The 17265-nt window shown below is 38.3% G+C and overlaps 2 protein-coding genes and 1 long non-coding RNA gene across 10 annotated transcripts; all 3 read right to left on the bottom strand.

Moving 5' to 3' along the window:
• Positions 1-1044: 1044 nt before the first annotated feature.
• Positions 1045-2174, bottom strand: LOC148932711 (uncharacterized). The gene is made up of 2 exons (XR_016135473.1): positions 1225-2174; positions 1045-1129 (listed from the first exon to the last, which is right to left on the bottom strand). It is a non-coding gene; the product is annotated as an uncharacterized LOC148932711 (long non-coding RNA).
• A 4665-nt stretch (positions 2175-6839) lies between these two features.
• Positions 6840-9164, bottom strand: LOC125201611 (F-box protein At5g07610-like). Of its 4 annotated transcripts, none has more exons than XM_048099792.2 (2): positions 9019-9164; positions 6840-8163 (listed from the first exon to the last, which is right to left on the bottom strand). In XM_048099792.2, the coding sequence occupies exon 2, from the start codon at positions 8111-8113 to the stop codon at positions 7004-7006; it is 1110 nt and encodes a 369-aa protein (XP_047955749.1). In that variant the 5' UTR covers positions 8114-8163; positions 9019-9164; the 3' UTR covers positions 6840-7003. The 4 variants fall into 4 exon arrangements, with proteins under 4 accessions (XP_047955749.1, XP_047955750.1, XP_047955751.1 ...); XM_048099793.2 differs by having other exon boundaries at positions 6840-8144; XM_048099794.2 differs by having other exon boundaries at positions 6840-8149; positions 9019-9157.
• A 2753-nt stretch (positions 9165-11917) lies between these two features.
• Positions 11918-17141, bottom strand: LOC125201342 (transcription factor TGA2.2-like). Of its 5 annotated transcripts, none has more exons than XM_048099413.2 (9): positions 16834-17141; positions 15988-16085; positions 15739-15798; positions 15602-15661; positions 13857-13934; positions 13716-13767; positions 13082-13353; positions 12411-12656; positions 11918-12306 (listed from the first exon to the last, which is right to left on the bottom strand). In XM_048099413.2, exons 2-9 carry the CDS (start codon positions 16045-16047, stop codon positions 12160-12162), a joined length of 975 nt encoding a protein of 324 aa, XP_047955370.1. In that variant the 5' UTR covers positions 16048-16085; positions 16834-17141; the 3' UTR covers positions 11918-12159. The 5 variants fall into 5 exon arrangements, with proteins under 5 accessions (XP_047955370.1, XP_047955366.1, XP_047955365.1 ...); XM_048099409.2 differs by having other exon boundaries at positions 15988-16178; positions 16834-17140; XM_048099408.2 differs by having other exon boundaries at positions 15988-16173; positions 16834-17140.
• Between the last annotated feature and the right edge of the window lie 124 nt (positions 17142-17265).

Genomic DNA, 17265 nt, shown 5'->3' with positions numbered 1-17265 from the left:
AATTATAATAATTACACTCAAAGATATTTTAAACACGCAAAGTTTTATTACCTTACTAAACAGACAGAGATAGTTTAACTAATCTCCAATTATAATAATTACACTCAAAAGATATTTTAAACACGCAAAGTTTTATTACTTTACTAAACAGACAGAGAAAAACTATACAAGTTTGCTTTGACCAAATTCTGAAAGCAAAATCTTAACACCTTATTAATTATTAACAGTGGAAATTACAAAAATACCAAGCAGAGAAAGTGAGATATTAGAAATGGGTAAAGAAGCGGGAAAGAAAGGGGGAAAACAACAAAACTCGACCATAGCTCAAAATAAATAGAGTATATCGAAAAAAATCAGAGTATTATCTCAACAACTGACAACTCAAAGGAGTACAATATCTCATCAATAAATGAACTCAAAAGAAATAACATCTCATCAATAAATGAACTCAAAAGAAACAACATTCAGCGGGAGCATTCGAGAGAAGAATTATACTATGTATGAAGACATAATATATTCGAAATCTTTATTTATTATATTCTTTACTTTTATGCTCAACACCCACCGCGCTCGTCACAGCTTAACCTGCATATTTTTTAAAAGAAATACAGGGCTGAGTACTTGATGCACTCAGTGGACTCATGCCGAAAAACATTTTATAAAAAGTATTTATCATGCCACCATTGAGTGAACTCGGGGTTTAACTTTGAAAAATGCCCAAGACACTAAAACCATTTACATCGTAAAAGTCGACTGATCAGTCATTTTTCCATAGATGTCTACCATATCTGATCCATTGATGACAAAGAATGTGGCCACATTCCAAGTCACTAGACCGGCCGACCCAAAAGACGGCTCACAATCCCCATTGGTGTACACTAGTCTGAGTAGGGATTCACTCTCTAGTCAGAACCGAATTCGATTATCCATAGATGGCAAAAGCCACCGCAGATAGGTTCCATAGATAAAACAAAACACAGGTTCCATAGATAAAACAAAACATGGCATGGCAAATATTCATAAAAATATACTTAGGCATTGCCCTTATTTAAAAAGAAAGTCCACCTCGTTCTCTTAAATCCTCAATTTGTTTTCTGTTCCATTCTCAAATAGCTTGCAAAAATTCACCCTTTTATGAAAGAAAATAATATTGCAATAAATTAGACTTTGGGAAAATACATTTAACTAAACAATGCATATATTCTATGGAGGTTAAATTCTTACCCTTCGATCTTTACTTGAGAAAATCTGAAATCCACGCACTTTGATCTAAAGCAGCCAGACACCTTAATCCAATCCCTTACGCTACTAGCTGCTGGCCCAAGTTTAACACAATCATCTCCATTATTTCCTTGGCCCAAACAGAAACTAAGAAAAAGACTTCTCTTCTCCATTTGAAACACATCCTCTGTCGCCTTTCTCTCTTCTTCACTGAATTTGCAGCACCGTTGCAGTGGTAATCACAGCGGCGACGGACTGCCGTTCTAGCCCCTTCACCGTCGCCTTGAGACAAGTCGTGGTTGTCTATCAAAATTCAGCCCGTCTCGGCCACAACCGCCGCTCAGTCGTTGCTGCTGCTGTTCGGAATTCATCGAGCAGACGCGAGAAGTGCCATCGCTGTCTCGATCAGCTTCGCACCGCCACTCTTGCTGCTCGCCGCTGCCATCTCCACGCCGCCCGTTTCCACCCGTCGAGTTTACAAGATCGACGCGCTGTTCACCCCTCCGTCTCCGTCATCTCCTCTCTTTCTTCCCCTTCACGCCGTCGCCCTCGCAGCTGCTGTCCGCCGTTGCTGCTGCTGCTCTTGATTCCGAAACTCGTTGCAGATTGTGCTGCCGTGGTCGCTGCTGCCAGCACAGAGCCGGCGCCGCCTTCCTCCAGCACGTCGCTCAGCAGCCTCGCCGCTGCTACGTTTGGTTGAACGGAGCCGTCACGCTCCTAACATGGTCAATTTTCTTTCTCAACCGTCGCTGCCTCACTCTCTTTTTTTTATCTCCTCAACTCTCGGTTTCTTCTCTCCAAACTATTTCTTCTCGTAGATTGGTGGCTTCTCTCTCAGATTTTTAGTTGCGGAAGAACGTGGAAACATGGACTATTTATACTATAGTTGGAAAAGATATCTATGTATATATCTCAAAGATTTGATTTAATTTTGGTTGAAGATTTTTTTTCAAATAAAAGGGGAAGATGGGTGAAGAGCCATGGGAAGGGAGTTGAGATATATTTGACCAACTATTTGACTGCATAATTTGAAAAAGGGATGGGTATATGGGCCTTCTCAAAAGAATTTAATTTATATGAATAATTTGGGCTTGAAAAGAATAATTATTTTGGCGCAAAAATGTAGAATCATTTTCTCGACAAAAGAAATTAAGGCGAAAAATTTTCAAACGCACAACCGACATCTTTCGATGATAATTAAAAAGATAGAAAAATTCGGGTTGTTACAGTCACTCATCCCTTAAAATGCGTTATAAGGGAGAGAGTTATCCATACTTTTATAGGTGAGCTAGGATCGTTACCAAGTCAATGTGGGACAAGATATTAAGAATTTTAACACGCCCCTTTATATGTGGGCCGTAATGATACATCGGACTTCCATCACGTGGGTAGGCAAGAGAAGGATAAAATTCATCGTCGACCTTCATGTGTGGGGCGTAATGACATATCGGACTTCCATCACATGAGTAGGCAAGAGAAGGATAAAATTCATAGTCGACTTGGGCCCGCTCTGAGACCATATTAGAAATAAGTCACTCATCCCTTAAAAGGCCGTATAAGAGGGAGGATTATCCATACTTTTATAGGTGAGTTAGGATAGTTACCAAGTCGATATGGGACAAGATATTAAGAATTTTAACATGAGACACTATCGCTTCTAGAAAGAGTATACTTCCTCCGTTCCATAATAAAAATGACATTTGGGACGGCACATGAAATGCATAATTGGTAAGAGAGGGAATGAAAATGGTAATTAAAATAGTATTAATGGATAGTGAAACTCATATTATTATTGGTGTTTAATGGTAGGCTTTAGTGATATAAGTTTTAAATATATAAATTTATGTATATGGGTAATGTATTGGGGAGAATTTTCCAAAAATATAAATGAGTTATTTTTATAAGACAGACCAAAAGAAAATGGTCTCTATTTTTATGAGATGGGGGAGTATCAGTTTGATTAATATCATCATATACAACTAAATACCATGATCAGCAAAAAACTAAAAATATAAACAATCACTTCCAATAATTTCAGTCTACATATAACATCAACAAAAGAGCAACTAGACTAAACAACTTGTGTTACCAAGTCTATATAAATAAAGTTGGACTTAAACTACTATAATGAGAGCATCCACAATAAGAGCATTCGCAATGGTGCTTAGGCCAGCAATAGGCCAGCTATTCTCTCCCCTTCCAGGTCAGCAACACTAAAAAATCTACCTGCCACATCAGATTTAGGTCAGCCATAGGCCAACCGAAATAAAAATAATTCAAAATATACTATATTTACGGAATTAAAATTACGATTAAAATACGGAATTAAATTTACGAGACATATACGGGAAAATTCATTAATTTTATTTAAATAAGAAAAAAGTACATTAACTAAAAATCATAAAAATAACATAATAAAAAAAAATCCGGGCTTCCACACACGAGCCGCCTTGAATCTGTTATAGTTTGCCGCTAGCCGAACGGGGGTCCCGACGATATGACATGTTTCTGTTTTAGGTCTTAATTTTGTATTGGGCTAGTTGTTGTTGTCCATCGCTAGATGTTACTTTTGTACAGAAATTTAGAGATAGAGAAAATCGCGTTTATATAGTTTTTCAAAAATTAAAAAAAAAAAAAGAATTAAATTTTTTTTTTTAAAAAGAATTAAAAAAAAACAAAATTCGGCGCTGGCCGATCGCTGGCCGATCGGCCCGCCACAATGGCGGCCAGCGCATCGGCTAGCGCATCGGCCAGCGCCGAGCGATCAGCCAGCCCACGCCGATCGGCTCGCCGATTTCGCGCTGGCCGACTCCAATGGTTCGGCTAGCCGATCGGCCAGCGCGACGAATCGGCTAGCCGGTCGCTAGCCGACCATTGCGGATGCTCTAAGAATAGGCCAGCCATAGGCCAGCCACTCTCTCTCCCAGCCACGTCAGCAGCACTAAAAATCTACCTGCCACGTCAGCATTTACTCAAATAGGCCAGCCGCAATAAAAATAATTCAAAAACAACTACATTTACTGAATTAAATTTACAAGACATATACGGAAAAATCCATTCATTTCATTAAAAAAAGGGTACATAGATAAAAAAAAATACATGATTTTTTTTAAAAAAAAATGGGCTTCCACACACGAGCCCCGCCACTCTCTACTCCTCGTCGCCGCCGCCGCCGTCCTCGCCGCCGCCACCCAGGGTATCTGAGCCCGCCTCCGAACCCCCCACCAGTGCCCTCGAGGCATCCAAATCCACCCGCATGTTCTCGAGCATCGAGTGGAGAAACCTCTTCTCCGTGGGTCAGTTGCGGCCTTCCACTCTTGGAAGACCTTGTACATCCGTTCCTCCGTTTTTGCACGCGAGAATAAGGTGTACGCGCGTGGGGGGGGGGGTGCCGAGATGACCTCCTGGGGCGATAGGGAGGATCCTCCCCTCGCTGCCCGTTGCGCCTGCTTTTGGCCAACCGGGCGAGGGCGACGAGTAGAGGTTGTGGGATCCGCCGCTGCTGCCGCTGTAGTCGCCGGAATAGTTCAGCCTCTGCTTCTTCGGCCAACCAGCGTCGCACCCGGCCCGGAACTTCTCGGAGTCCTTCAGCAACACATAGCATTCCCAGAAAGTGAACTTCTTATACTTTCCCGGCAAGGGGAACTGACTCTCCGCTATCCTCCGGGCGTCCTCCTCATTCTGCCCACTAGTCAGCTGGCGGAGGGCGTTGGCGTACAACCCCGAAAATCGTCCGACCACGGTCCTGATGTGTTCCCACCCCTTCCGACACTCCTCCCGCTGTAGCCCTTCCCGTGCGGGCAGTTCCTCCTGAAGGCTGCTCTAATCTTCGCCCACATGTTGACGACCCGCTGGTTGTTCGCAACCAGCGGATCGTCGCAGACCGACAACCACGCCTTGGCCACGCCGGCGTACTCATCCTTCGTCCACTTCCTCCGCGTGGGGGTGTCGTGATCAGCGGGCTGCGACGACTCGCCGACCACCTTGCCCTTCCCCTTGGCCTTCTTCTTCTTCGGCGCGGCCCGACCCGCTGGAACGGGAGTGTTCGGCTCCCTGAGATCGATCCCCATCTCATGTAATGACAAAAGGTCATCACCAGTGAATTGCGTCTCCACTTGGGTCGACGTGTGAGACGAAGCCGTCAAAAAATCAAGAGAGGGACGATAGACCGTGTCCCCCCGGTGACCCCTGCATCCCGGGATGTATACCGGGCTGCATCCCTCCCTGCCATACCGGCATCATCCCCATCATCTGCTGCATCATCTGCTGCTGCATCTGGGGCATACCTCCCCACCCCAGCGTCGCCTGCCCGCCGCTGGCCTGCACCCCGCCCGGCATCCCCCCCCCCTGCATCCTCCCCTGCGCTCCAGCCATCATCCCCATCAATTGTTGTCAAGGGACGTTTTCCCGCCCATCTGGCCCCATCCAGATCCCACGGGTACCGTGGGAGTCTGAGATCTGCTCGTCGTCGGGCTGGACTCGTTGTTGTTGTCTATCGCTCGATATTGCTTTTGTATAGAAATTTAGAGAGAGAGAAAACTCGTTAAAACAAGTGGTGCAAATGAAAATGAAACTAAAATCACGTATATATCGGTTTAAAAAAAATAAAAAAAAACGAAAATTGGCGCTGGCCGGTCGGCACGCCACAATGGCGGCCAGCGCCCTCAATTCGGCTAGCCCACGCCGATTTTTTCCCCGATTCTCGGCTGGCCGATTGCAATAGTTCGGCTAGCCGACCGGCTAGCGACGCGAATCGGCTAGCCGGTGGGCTAGCCGCTATTGTGGATGCTCTAACTGTGGTAGTACAAGTTTTTTACTACAGTATATTTTAAGATTGCTTCTCTATAATGGGTGATTCAAACAGCGAACTGTGGTAGTATCGGAGTCGGAAAATGGAAGGGGCGAAAAATAAGGACTAGGGATGTCCATCTGGTCAACTCGGTTCGATTGTCGAGTTGTCGAGCTATTGAATTACATGTCATTCGGATTATAAGTTTTCAAGTTATATATTTTCAACTATAACCCTAAAATTTCAGAGTTTCGGGATAACCCCCGTTGCACCAATCGGCCTTGAAACTCTATAATTTTTTTAACCTAATAGTATGTTTGTATTGAATCACAATGTCTAGGATTCCCAATCTTTGCATAAGAAAATATGGTTAGTTTAATGTAGAATAGAAACATTCTTAGATTGAAAAAAGGATACATGTTGAATGGACATGATTTTGTAGTCTTTCAACTCTTCATTAATAATTGGAAACACCATCATATCTTACTTGGAACCATGGATTAATTATTGTTTTGAATGAGAAAGATGAGTTTTTAGCATGATTATTCAATCTTGAATTATTGATTACCGTAACAACTAACAAGAAGGTTGTATATCAATAAAACTTCATACTCTCTCTTGTGGCCTAAATTAGTTATCAATGAGAAATGATTTCATCTATATTTGTGTTTCAAAGTTGGTGAGCAATCATCATTACATTTACATTGTCGTAATGACAAATTATATGTGCATATGTAAAGCACACTTGCTAGAAATGACAGCCATGAACAACATAAGTTTGTCGTAATGACAAATTATATGCGCATATGTAAAGCACACTTGCTAGAAATGACAGCCATGAACAACATAAGTTTTGGGTAATATTCATGAGTTGTGCCCAAGACATGAATCACAAACTTTGGGAGTTTAAGAATTTTCCCAATACATAAATAAACAAGATAACCATGTTGTGAGATCAAGAAACATGAAAAACATAACCTTGAAACTACCGGATCAAACAGAAGCTAGAGTTTCAATGACTTGAAAACTACGGTTCACAGTTGATTGAGCCTGTCCCTCTTTGTAAAACTCCTTCCCTTCGAAATCAACCAGCCCCTTCACGCAATTCTCTTGCAGCGCGTAAAACTTAATCTTGCCCGGTTCATGAAGCACCAACTTGCTATCTTCTTCCTTTTCGCTATCTCCCCTGATGTAGCTCAGCACGGACAGTGGCGCCAAAGCTCCACCAAGGTTAATGTGATACTTCAACGACCATTCAGAGTAGTCACGTTGCAGTTCAAAGACCATAACAGATTTCTTTGTGGGGAAGTGAGCAACATTGTGCAAAAACCCGTTCGACTCTACATATTTCTGGAGAAAACCCCCCGTTTCAGCATCCCCGGGAACCACAATTTCTGGATGCTGTCCAATATTACACTCTTGAAGATCAAAGAAGACCCCACACCAGTGGATGCAGTCTTTCCACTCTATCCCGTGATCAAACAGCAGTTCACGTGGAGCCAGAAAAGGTTCGCCACACACCTTCCAGGTGCTCGTTTCAGACTCGTACACCTCAATCTGACAGCGCCTCCACCAACTCCGGCAGAGGCTGAATGACCTCCTCGGAGTAGACTTGATGCAAACAATCTTGTAATGAGGCGATTTCAGGGGATCGAATACCAAGTTGAGCCCCAAAACACTTCTATACATGCGATCCACGTTGAGCAAGATCTTCTTGGACTGCTTTGTGGCTGGATTGTAGACGCGACAGACTTCAAAAGGGCTCTCGACATTGCGGCACTGGAGCAGAAAAAGGCCGTTGGAGAAGCTCCGAATAGTTGGAGAAGCTAGAGCCGAGGAGAAAGCATATGGCACCAAATTTTCACCATTGGGGCTGCTGTGAAGATACAAGTAGCTTGATGCCTCTGCGAGATGGAGGAGGAGGGAAGGCCTCAACTTTGAATGACGGCGTCTGTGGCGCTGCTGCAGAGTATGCTGTTCGGAGAAATGATGGCTCGATATCAAATTGAACCATTTCTTGCTCACCAATTTGAATCTGATGAGGGATTTAGCCGGCAGCCAGAGGAGGATCTCGATCAACAGATCTTCGTTGTCAGTGACCATATCATCAGAGTGCAGGATCGATCTTGCAAAGCTGTTCTAAGCATGTCAAACTGAGATCAATAATGTCACAAAACAAAGGATAAATTTGTGTGCAGATATAAAACACTAAACTAGCCTATGGATTCACAAATTAAGTAAGTTATAAAAAGCTGTGCATCTTTGTAGTCAACTTGTACAAGCTGTGCATATAATTTAAAACAAATTGCGGATTTCTTAATCAAATTCAAGTAGACTAGATGAAGCAAACAAAAAACGTGGAAGATATGAAATAATTAATTAATGTTTATGCATACACTTATTCTAAAAGATATAATTAATAACTCAAACAAAACTCAGGAAATAGTGAGCATCAAATTTCATGAATTCGTCGCTGCCGGTGATTATAATTTAGATTATCAGAATTCATCATCACAAAACAAGAAATATTAGTCAATTTGAGCATATTTCCTAACAAATTCCAGCTCAAAAAGCAGCAAACCGAGGCAAAATTCAGCCAGCCACATCTGATTTGGATCTAATTTCTTAATCGAGCTCAACTAACTGGATAAATCACAATAAAACGTGGAAATAAAGTATGAATAAATTATTGTTTATGCAAAGAAAGCTTCAATTGATCAATAATTGAAACTAAAAGCAAGATAAAAAGTCGGAGGAAATTTGTGAACTAAAATGCAGAACGCAATTGGTCGGTGGGAGATAAATTTATTTTCTTTTCATGAAAATGATGTTAATTGAAAATCAGAAGAGATCTGAAGAAATCCTCAATAACGAAGGAAGTATCCAATCCAATAGCCGAATGCTGAAACACACACATCAACTCGAATGAATGAAACATCAGAAATACAGGCAGAAATCATAACAAAATCGAGATGCGAATACAGATATTTGAGGTGAGGGAAACATACTCGGCGGCGGAGTGGAATAGCTCCGGCGTGGCCAATTGTTTGCGATTGGCAGAGAGTTTGCTAATTGAATATCAGCTATAGCTTTTCCCAAATAAGTAATGCAAAATATTTAGTGGTTGACTAAAGTTGTGGTGTAGATACAATTACTACACGTGTAAGTTTGGTGATAATCAAATTATACTGTTTTATTATAATCAAATCACATGTTTTGTCAAGGCCTTCAACTCTCTCTCATTATTCCTTCCTTTTTTTTTCTGTTCCAAACTACTATATAACTGTGGTCTCTCACAATATACACTCTCTTCTTAGGCTTCTTCTCACGTCACAACATTTAATTTGACTATTCATTATTTTCAATTCAAAAATCGAAAACCAGTACACAATATATAAATTGAAATGACTCCATAGATAATAAAAACGGAAGTACAACTTCATAGAAAATATAATAAAATTAAAGTATATTTTCCATCTAAATAGACCGTTATAATATAGAAAATGCTAAATTTATTCAGATGTTAACAAAAAAAATTATATGATTTTAACGACAAATTTCATTAAAATTTTAATTGAATGTATAATTGAGATTTGAGAGATGTACAAAAATTGTAATTTAATTTGCTAATTTTGAAAGATGTGGAATTGATAAGAAATCAACCAAAAATTATGATTTTAGTGAACAATTTTTCCCTATAAACAAACTAAATGTATAAAAGAATAAACAATGCTAAACATAAGTTTATCAAAAGTAATCCTCATAAATGAGGCTCATATAAAGTCTGTAATATAGCATTTCTATGTAAATATATATCAAACGTTAGAAACAAGAAAATTTACATGCCATAAATAATTAACAATATAAGTAATATATAAGATAACTAAATCCTATATTCTAAATTAAATTAAACCAAATCAAAGAGATACAACTTGATCTGGATTGACATTCTTGTTTAAAACGCATTGTCAAATACTATACCCAAAATAGGTAAGTACGTTCATCGTCATTTGACCAAATATAGTATTAATAAATGTTCAAAGCGAAATTCAAGATATGGTTGTGTAAGAGGAGTGGAAATGCAATAATATTGCGCCAATAATCAAAGTTGAGCGTATAACTGAAAGTCTAATTCTTGACTTTAGTGATCACATACACACTAGTATTATTTTATTTCACATTCAACGCAATTCTTGACATTTGCTTGTTTTAAAATTATAACTTAAGAAAAAAATTAGTTATAGAAGTAAATCCCCTAATATGAGAATTCACATATCATGGGCAATATCATTTATCATCCACGTTCGTATAATTTACTATACCTAATAAGAGTCTACACATATTTTATTACAATTTCTTTTTATAGTGGAGTGCTATAAAATATGTATGTATTTTGTGTCCATGACGTTTGTTTTAGGTATACGTATGCACCTACGTATTTAGATAATTAATGCAAATGTGAGAAAAGTAATCACGAGAATTTAAATTGCTAGGATAAAATTCACCCCACGAATTTAGGCATTTAATGCATAAACATAAAGACATTAGAAGTTAAATGATGAATTAAAATTGCACGCCAAACCTAGTATCTTTAATTAAATAATATCACTACCTAGAGGAGTCCCAAAGTTTGGCTAGTTCTACCTTACACGCATACACACATTGGAATAAAGGATCAAATCGTATCTCAATTTCTAATATTATTATTAATCATATTCCACAATTTCAATTTTAACACCAAAGCCAATTATTTAGTATGCATATGCATAGTTGATTTATGCACAACTCATTTCTTCACTACACAACAATTCAATAATCCAATATCTATAACAAAAATAAGAAAGAGTGAAGGGAGAGAAAATTAAACAAAATGAGAGGATCAAATCGGAGGATAGAAGTATGAGTGGGTCGGTATGGTACACAATGTCAAAACTCTCAAACCGTATAGGCGTACATTATATCGAAAATTCAACATAAGTTAAATTCATATTTTTAACTTGACAAATTGATTAATATTTACTATATAAATATAAATAATAGTAGATATTTTTTTGGAATGACGGAGAGTGTTATATTGCTAACTCAATACTTAATTGTTAACTACAACTAAATAATAGCAATTAGATATTCAAATTAAGGGCCTAGATCATCAACCCCGAAATATCAATACAATCAACAAAAAACGTAGGTCAATTTACAACAAATTAGTTGTAACTAACTTTTAAAAAATATCTCATAACTTTAAAACGTATATAACTTTTTTGATTTAAATTATTTTTTCGCACAACATATATCAAATTAAAGATAATTTCACAAGGATTCTAACGAGATCTCACTTGCATATGTTCCGACGTCAAAATTTGAAAAAAAATTCAATTTTTTTTTTCGTACAACACAAATGTCAACATAGTATATAAAATATGTCAATATAATACATGTAGAATGTCAATATATGCAATGTGTCATTATATTGACATTCTCAAAGCACTGTGTTAATATTTTCGAAACACTATATTGACATTTTCATCCAAAACCCTAATTTGATAGTTTTTTTTTATCTTTTTTGATTTAATTAATAAAAATAAAAATTATACGTAACAAATTGTAAACTACAAGTTTTTTAAAATTATATGGTTTCAAATTAGTTGTAGTTAACAATTAAATGATGAAATTAGCAATTGATCACTCCTCTGAGATTTGCTACGCAGAGAGAAACAACAAAATTTTAATTGGAAGAAAACAAAATGTCAGTATACATTGTTAATTTAATCAGAGATATTTTCAATATTTTATTTCTCATCATTTTTTTTGTTCTTATATATATTTTGCTTTGCTTGAGACAACGATAAAAGACACTTTTATTTTCAGTTTTTCTTATAATATCCAATTTTGAATTCCCAACAAGGCTACAATCAACAATTTCTTGGATTTATATTAAGCTAAATTGTTAAACCAGTCACTTACTACTAAAAATGCTACAAATTATACAATGGGAGGAGAAATTATACAATCAGTCAAGACATATGCACTTCCACTATTAAAATTGCAGGAGAGCTAAATAAATCAGCATCAACTCCCACACTGCTGCTGCTTCCAAGTTTTAAATCAACAAACTCAGTCATCAATAAGGCAATATCCCATCTAAGTTACTATTCCCGGGGACGCGCAAGCCAGAGGGAGCTGAGGGCCCGCAGACGGGAGAAGTAGTCGCTGATAGCTAAGAGAGCACGGGCTGACTGGCGAGTTGTTAATATCCGGTGCATTTGTTGGAGGGTCTGCTGCCGCAAATTATCTGCCTGAAACCCAACATTTTTCCTTTCGTCACGTTATATGTAAACTCAGCGTAGGCAAGAAGAACACGGTGTTACTTTGAAAAATGCTAAGGCGAGTGGTAGCTAACCTGACGAATGAAGCCCTCGAGAGTTCCCAACTTTCCCATCGCCATTGCCATTTGGCCCATGTAGTTCGCAACGTTACCAGAAGAGCCTGTTGGAGCGAGGGAACCAGCTAACGTCTCGGCCAACGACTGCTGCAACGCTTCCATTCCTTGAGATAGAGCATCTTCGGCTTGTTGAGACGATTGTTGCAAGTTGTTGATTGCCAATAATTGCTGCTCAGTCAATGGCTCTAACTGATTAATTAGAAGCTGCAACCAAGATTATTGCAAAAAACAAATAAAAAAACTAAATATAATAGCCAGAAATCAAATAAGGGAATCAAGAAACTTGAAATGATAGAACGTGAGGCATTCTACACAAAATAAAAGGAACCAAACGAAAACGGAAGACAACAATTGAAATTTAAGCTCAAGAAGAACAATCCTCCGAGGAGGCCTATGGTTGATATCGTACTGAATCATTTGTTTTTCGAGGTGTTTATAGGACTCGTACGAACTCTAAACTAGGAAAGTAAATCAACTTAAGTATAACAAATGAAAGAAATTCTCAAACATGTAAAGTAATTATCAAAATCTCCATAATAATCTCAAGAGATAATGGAGATCTATCTCTAGCTAAGTTTGATCTATATCTTAAACCCTTCAAGGTTGGTCAATATCAGAATGTGACTTACCTTAAGAAGTTCAGATGAGCGGAAGCCACCAAGCCAGAGGAAGCATCTTTCAGCAGGCGTCTTCCACATGCCTGACAAGATGTGGAAGACGTCGGCCTTTGCAGCATCACCTTTTATCCTAAAGATGTCGTCATGCTGAGACACAACGCCGTCAACGATTATGCGGAGTTCACCATCCCCCGCGTGCGAATTGACAGCGCCTCTAAGCTCATTAATCCGTTTGTTGTGCTCCTCCAGCCACCTCGCGTACTCAACATCAAAGGCCAAGGCACCTAGAAGTGGATATTCACGGAAGTCAAAGTCGCTGAAACGGAATTTTTAGGAAAAAGTAGTTTCAAGTACCGAGCTGGCTATAAAGATTCCTCATTTTGGGATGCGATGTTTTTCAAATCTAGAAACTCCAAATGACAAGCAACGGCCCCAAACCAAGACTCACAGACTTGCCTCCTAGATTATCGATTTCTACTCTTTTTATTATTAGGTCAGACAGAAAGCTCTAGCATGCAAAAGACAGAAGCTTATAACCTTTTTCCTCTTCAAAAACGAAACAAGACAATAACACATCTACAAATTTGGACGGAAAATCTTCTTATATAAGGAACAGAAATAAACAGTCAAAATAAGTTTCGCATACCGTTTCCACCAATTGATTGAGATTGATCTCCTGAACTCGAAATAAATATTCCCTTCAGAAAAAAACATTCATTCACTAAATTGAAAAACAAAAGAGACGAAATGGGAATCGCATATTTGTAAGAAGAAAACAGCGAGAAACCTGCTGTCTAGCTCGTTGAAGCTCTTGCTCGAGTTGTGTCAATTTCATTCTGCTGCTTTCTAGCTGTTGAACATAGGCCTATATCACAAATACAGAAGCAAGTTATCAATGAAATCGGGAAAAATCAAAGTAGCAATAAATTAAACTCCGTATTGGAAAAGCACCTCTGAAGAATCATAGTACAAATATTGTGCGGGTGAGTGTCCTCAAACAGTTTCCGAGTAAAGGAAAAAGGAACAAATAAAATTATCACTCCAAGACTCCATCTAAAGCATTTTAAGTAACAAAGATATGAATATAACAGTTTTCTATTTCTTTATAGAGCCCGGCAGCAAGATGTGAGTGACCTTGCTGGAGAGGCAGATAGACTCTTAGTAAGATTACTATTAGCAGGCTTACTAATAATCCAAGATATCACTATTCAATACTAATGATGAATTCCTCTTGATTAACCAAATTCGCCTATAAAACTATCCAACTATAATGGGTACACCATTACATAATTTCTGAAGCCCTAAAAGCTGAATGCTTAAGAAAGTCATAAATGAATGAAACCACAATGATATTAATATGCTTGGAAAAGCCAGGCTCACCCAAAATCTCGATCACTCAACTGGAAAGAGGATTTTCGTAATCATTGATAACATAGATATATCACTTCTGACACAATGCATGAACAAAACTTTATCTTGTACAAACTCGGTGTTTTGGCTTTATTTGCTTTAGACACATTCATCTTCCTTGGATTTTGTCTTACGTGTACCAAATCTATGTCTAAGTGTTCTCTTTTTTTATACTACCTCCATCCACAAAAAATAGACAAAGTTGTAAATGGCACGGGTTTTAATGTGCAATTGGTAAAGTAAGAGTGAGAGAAAGAAAAGGTGGTGGAAGTAGTGTTAGTGGATTGTGCGGTCCACATTATAATATGATGTGTAGGGTTAATATGCCGTTTAAAACTTTCCATATTCAGAATTGAACTAATTTTGGTGGACGGCCCAAAATGGTAAAAGTAGTCTGTTTTTTTGGACAGAGATAAAATTACCTTTGCCAAGCTCCCACCCAAACCTAGAAAATTAACTTATGCTCACGGAGCATTTCCCTAGTCGGAAAAAATAATTATGTTAGGCTGTCAGCAGACAGCACTAGAAACTGGCAATGAGAGATCGGCGGTGGTGGGAACCTGGAGCACAGCTGGATAGGATGGGTGGTAGTTTTGTTGAAACTTGAAAGACAGACAAATTTGGCAGTCCTACATTCGTAAAAAGAAAAAGTTTGTTTGAATGAACACTTGGGGTACTGGATTACTTAGCCGAACTCACATACTGATCCTCACTTATCATCTGTATCTGACTAAATTATTTAAACTCCCCAATCAATTACCCCATCTCAGCATCAATCCGTCGACTGCAACTATCCAATACCCAGAAACCCGTCTATGCATTATGCCAGGAAAACAAAAATCTACAACCACATATCACATGAAATAACTGGTTTTCTTAGGATCATATCAAAGAAGAATAACCAAGATTTTCTAAACATGGAATTTCACTGGATCTTTATAATGTAAATCAACTTCAAATTTAGAAAATTACTAAGAATTGACAATATACAACTATACCAATAAAGCAAAAAACTATCGGAACTACTAGAGCCACAACTTGATACCATTGAAGACCTAAAAGGTGGCATTTTGTTATTGATTGAAAGTAAAAGGGATTTACTAAAAATACCAACAAACCTACCTTTTTTCTCAAGCGGCTTTTCCTTGCAGCTTCCCGGTTTTGAGCAAGCCTACGGAGAGTCTACAGAAGGATGTGGCAATTACACATCTGCATTAAATAAAATAAAACATGTGGGGGAAAATTTAGAGTTCAAGAACCTTTTGATCTCTAGACTTATCACTGCCATCGGAAGCACCTATTCCCTGTAATTGATTGCTCTGCACAAGAACAGATCCCATGATCAAATCATCAACTAACTTCAATAGCTTTAAGTGTTAGAAGAATGTAAACATAAGACATCAAACATAAATTAAAAGCCGAATCCAAGCATCACTTCATATTTCATATCATATATACGTATACACTTCTGAAAAACGGAAACAAACATCATACTGCATTATAAGTACCATTTTATCTTCCGTATCAGCATCAGTGGACGAATCCGTCCTAGGACTATTATCTTCCATTTTGGAATCTTGAAAATCTCCAAGATTGACGCTTCAATCTGAAACACGTACATGCATCACTGTTGGGAGCGAGGAGATTCAGTACCCAATGTCACTTAAATCCTCTACAAACTGCAGAATGCTTCTCTGCACTTATATACGACAACAAGAATTCAAAAGAAAACAAAAAAGTAGACCATCGAGCAACTAGATAAGCAATCTTAATGACTGTCCAGCATTAAATTATCAACATCACTGCACAACTGAATATACAAAATATCTTCCCCCAACCATTAAACCAAATAAATAACACTGTCCTTGAAATATTTTACTACTACTATTTTTTTCAATTAAATAGAAATTATTCATCGCTTCAGCCAAAACCTAAATTTAGATGCCCCGTCTTTTCACAGAAACTATTCATTGTCACGAAATTAATCAAGAATCAGGGGAAAAGGCTACTAATATAAGCTAGCATTCGAATCTTAACCCTTTTTATTACATCTGCAGATGAATACTTAATAAAGCTTTTAAAAGATTAACTGGTTTGTACATAAATACACATACAAAAGCAAGCATATGCACACATCAATATAATCTGGATCTCATTCGCATTAGCAAAATTCTATGACAAAATAATCTTCAGCAAAAAACCAATTCCAAGCTCAATCCACAGCCAAAACCACATCTTTTCTGAACTAGCAAATCATTTGCCTCAATCCCACCACCCAGAAGCGCATTAATCGAACCCCAGCATGGGAAATTAAATAAATAAAGAAGGGAAAACGAAAAAGATTAAAACTTTACCTGGCTATCTCATATGGGTCGCAGAAATTGGAAGTCCTATTACCAAATACAGGTAGAGAGAAAGTAGTGAAAGCAGAGAGAATGAGATCAAAGGGAAATGAAGTGGTGTGGAGGGAGAGAGAAATTACTGCAACCCAGTTTTGACTTTGAGTCTCTTTTTCCTTTGTTGATTTATTTCTCTCTTTTTGGAGGGTTGGAAGTTTCGATGAGGCTTCTCATTGGTTTTTTACATATAAAGGGAAAGAGGGAAAGAGGGAAAGTAGAAGATACAGTAGAGAGATCCTCAGCCTGGTGGTGCGTGAGCTTCAGAGAGAAAATTGAATTCAATTGGGCAAATCTTTATTAATAATATTGTTGAGAGAATCTATTAAAATTTATTTTGATTTTCTTTAATGTCTTCAAAGATTGAGAATCCATTGTGTTTGTGTTACT

The sequence above is a fragment of the Salvia hispanica genome, chromosome 2, assembly GCF_029641045.1.
Source record: "Salvia hispanica isolate PSC_SH4W2 chromosome 2, Shi_PSC_v1, whole genome shotgun sequence".
Lineage (NCBI taxonomy): Eukaryota > Viridiplantae > Streptophyta > Magnoliopsida > Lamiales > Lamiaceae > Salvia > Salvia hispanica.
This window is presented reverse-complemented; position numbering and strand designations above follow the sequence as displayed.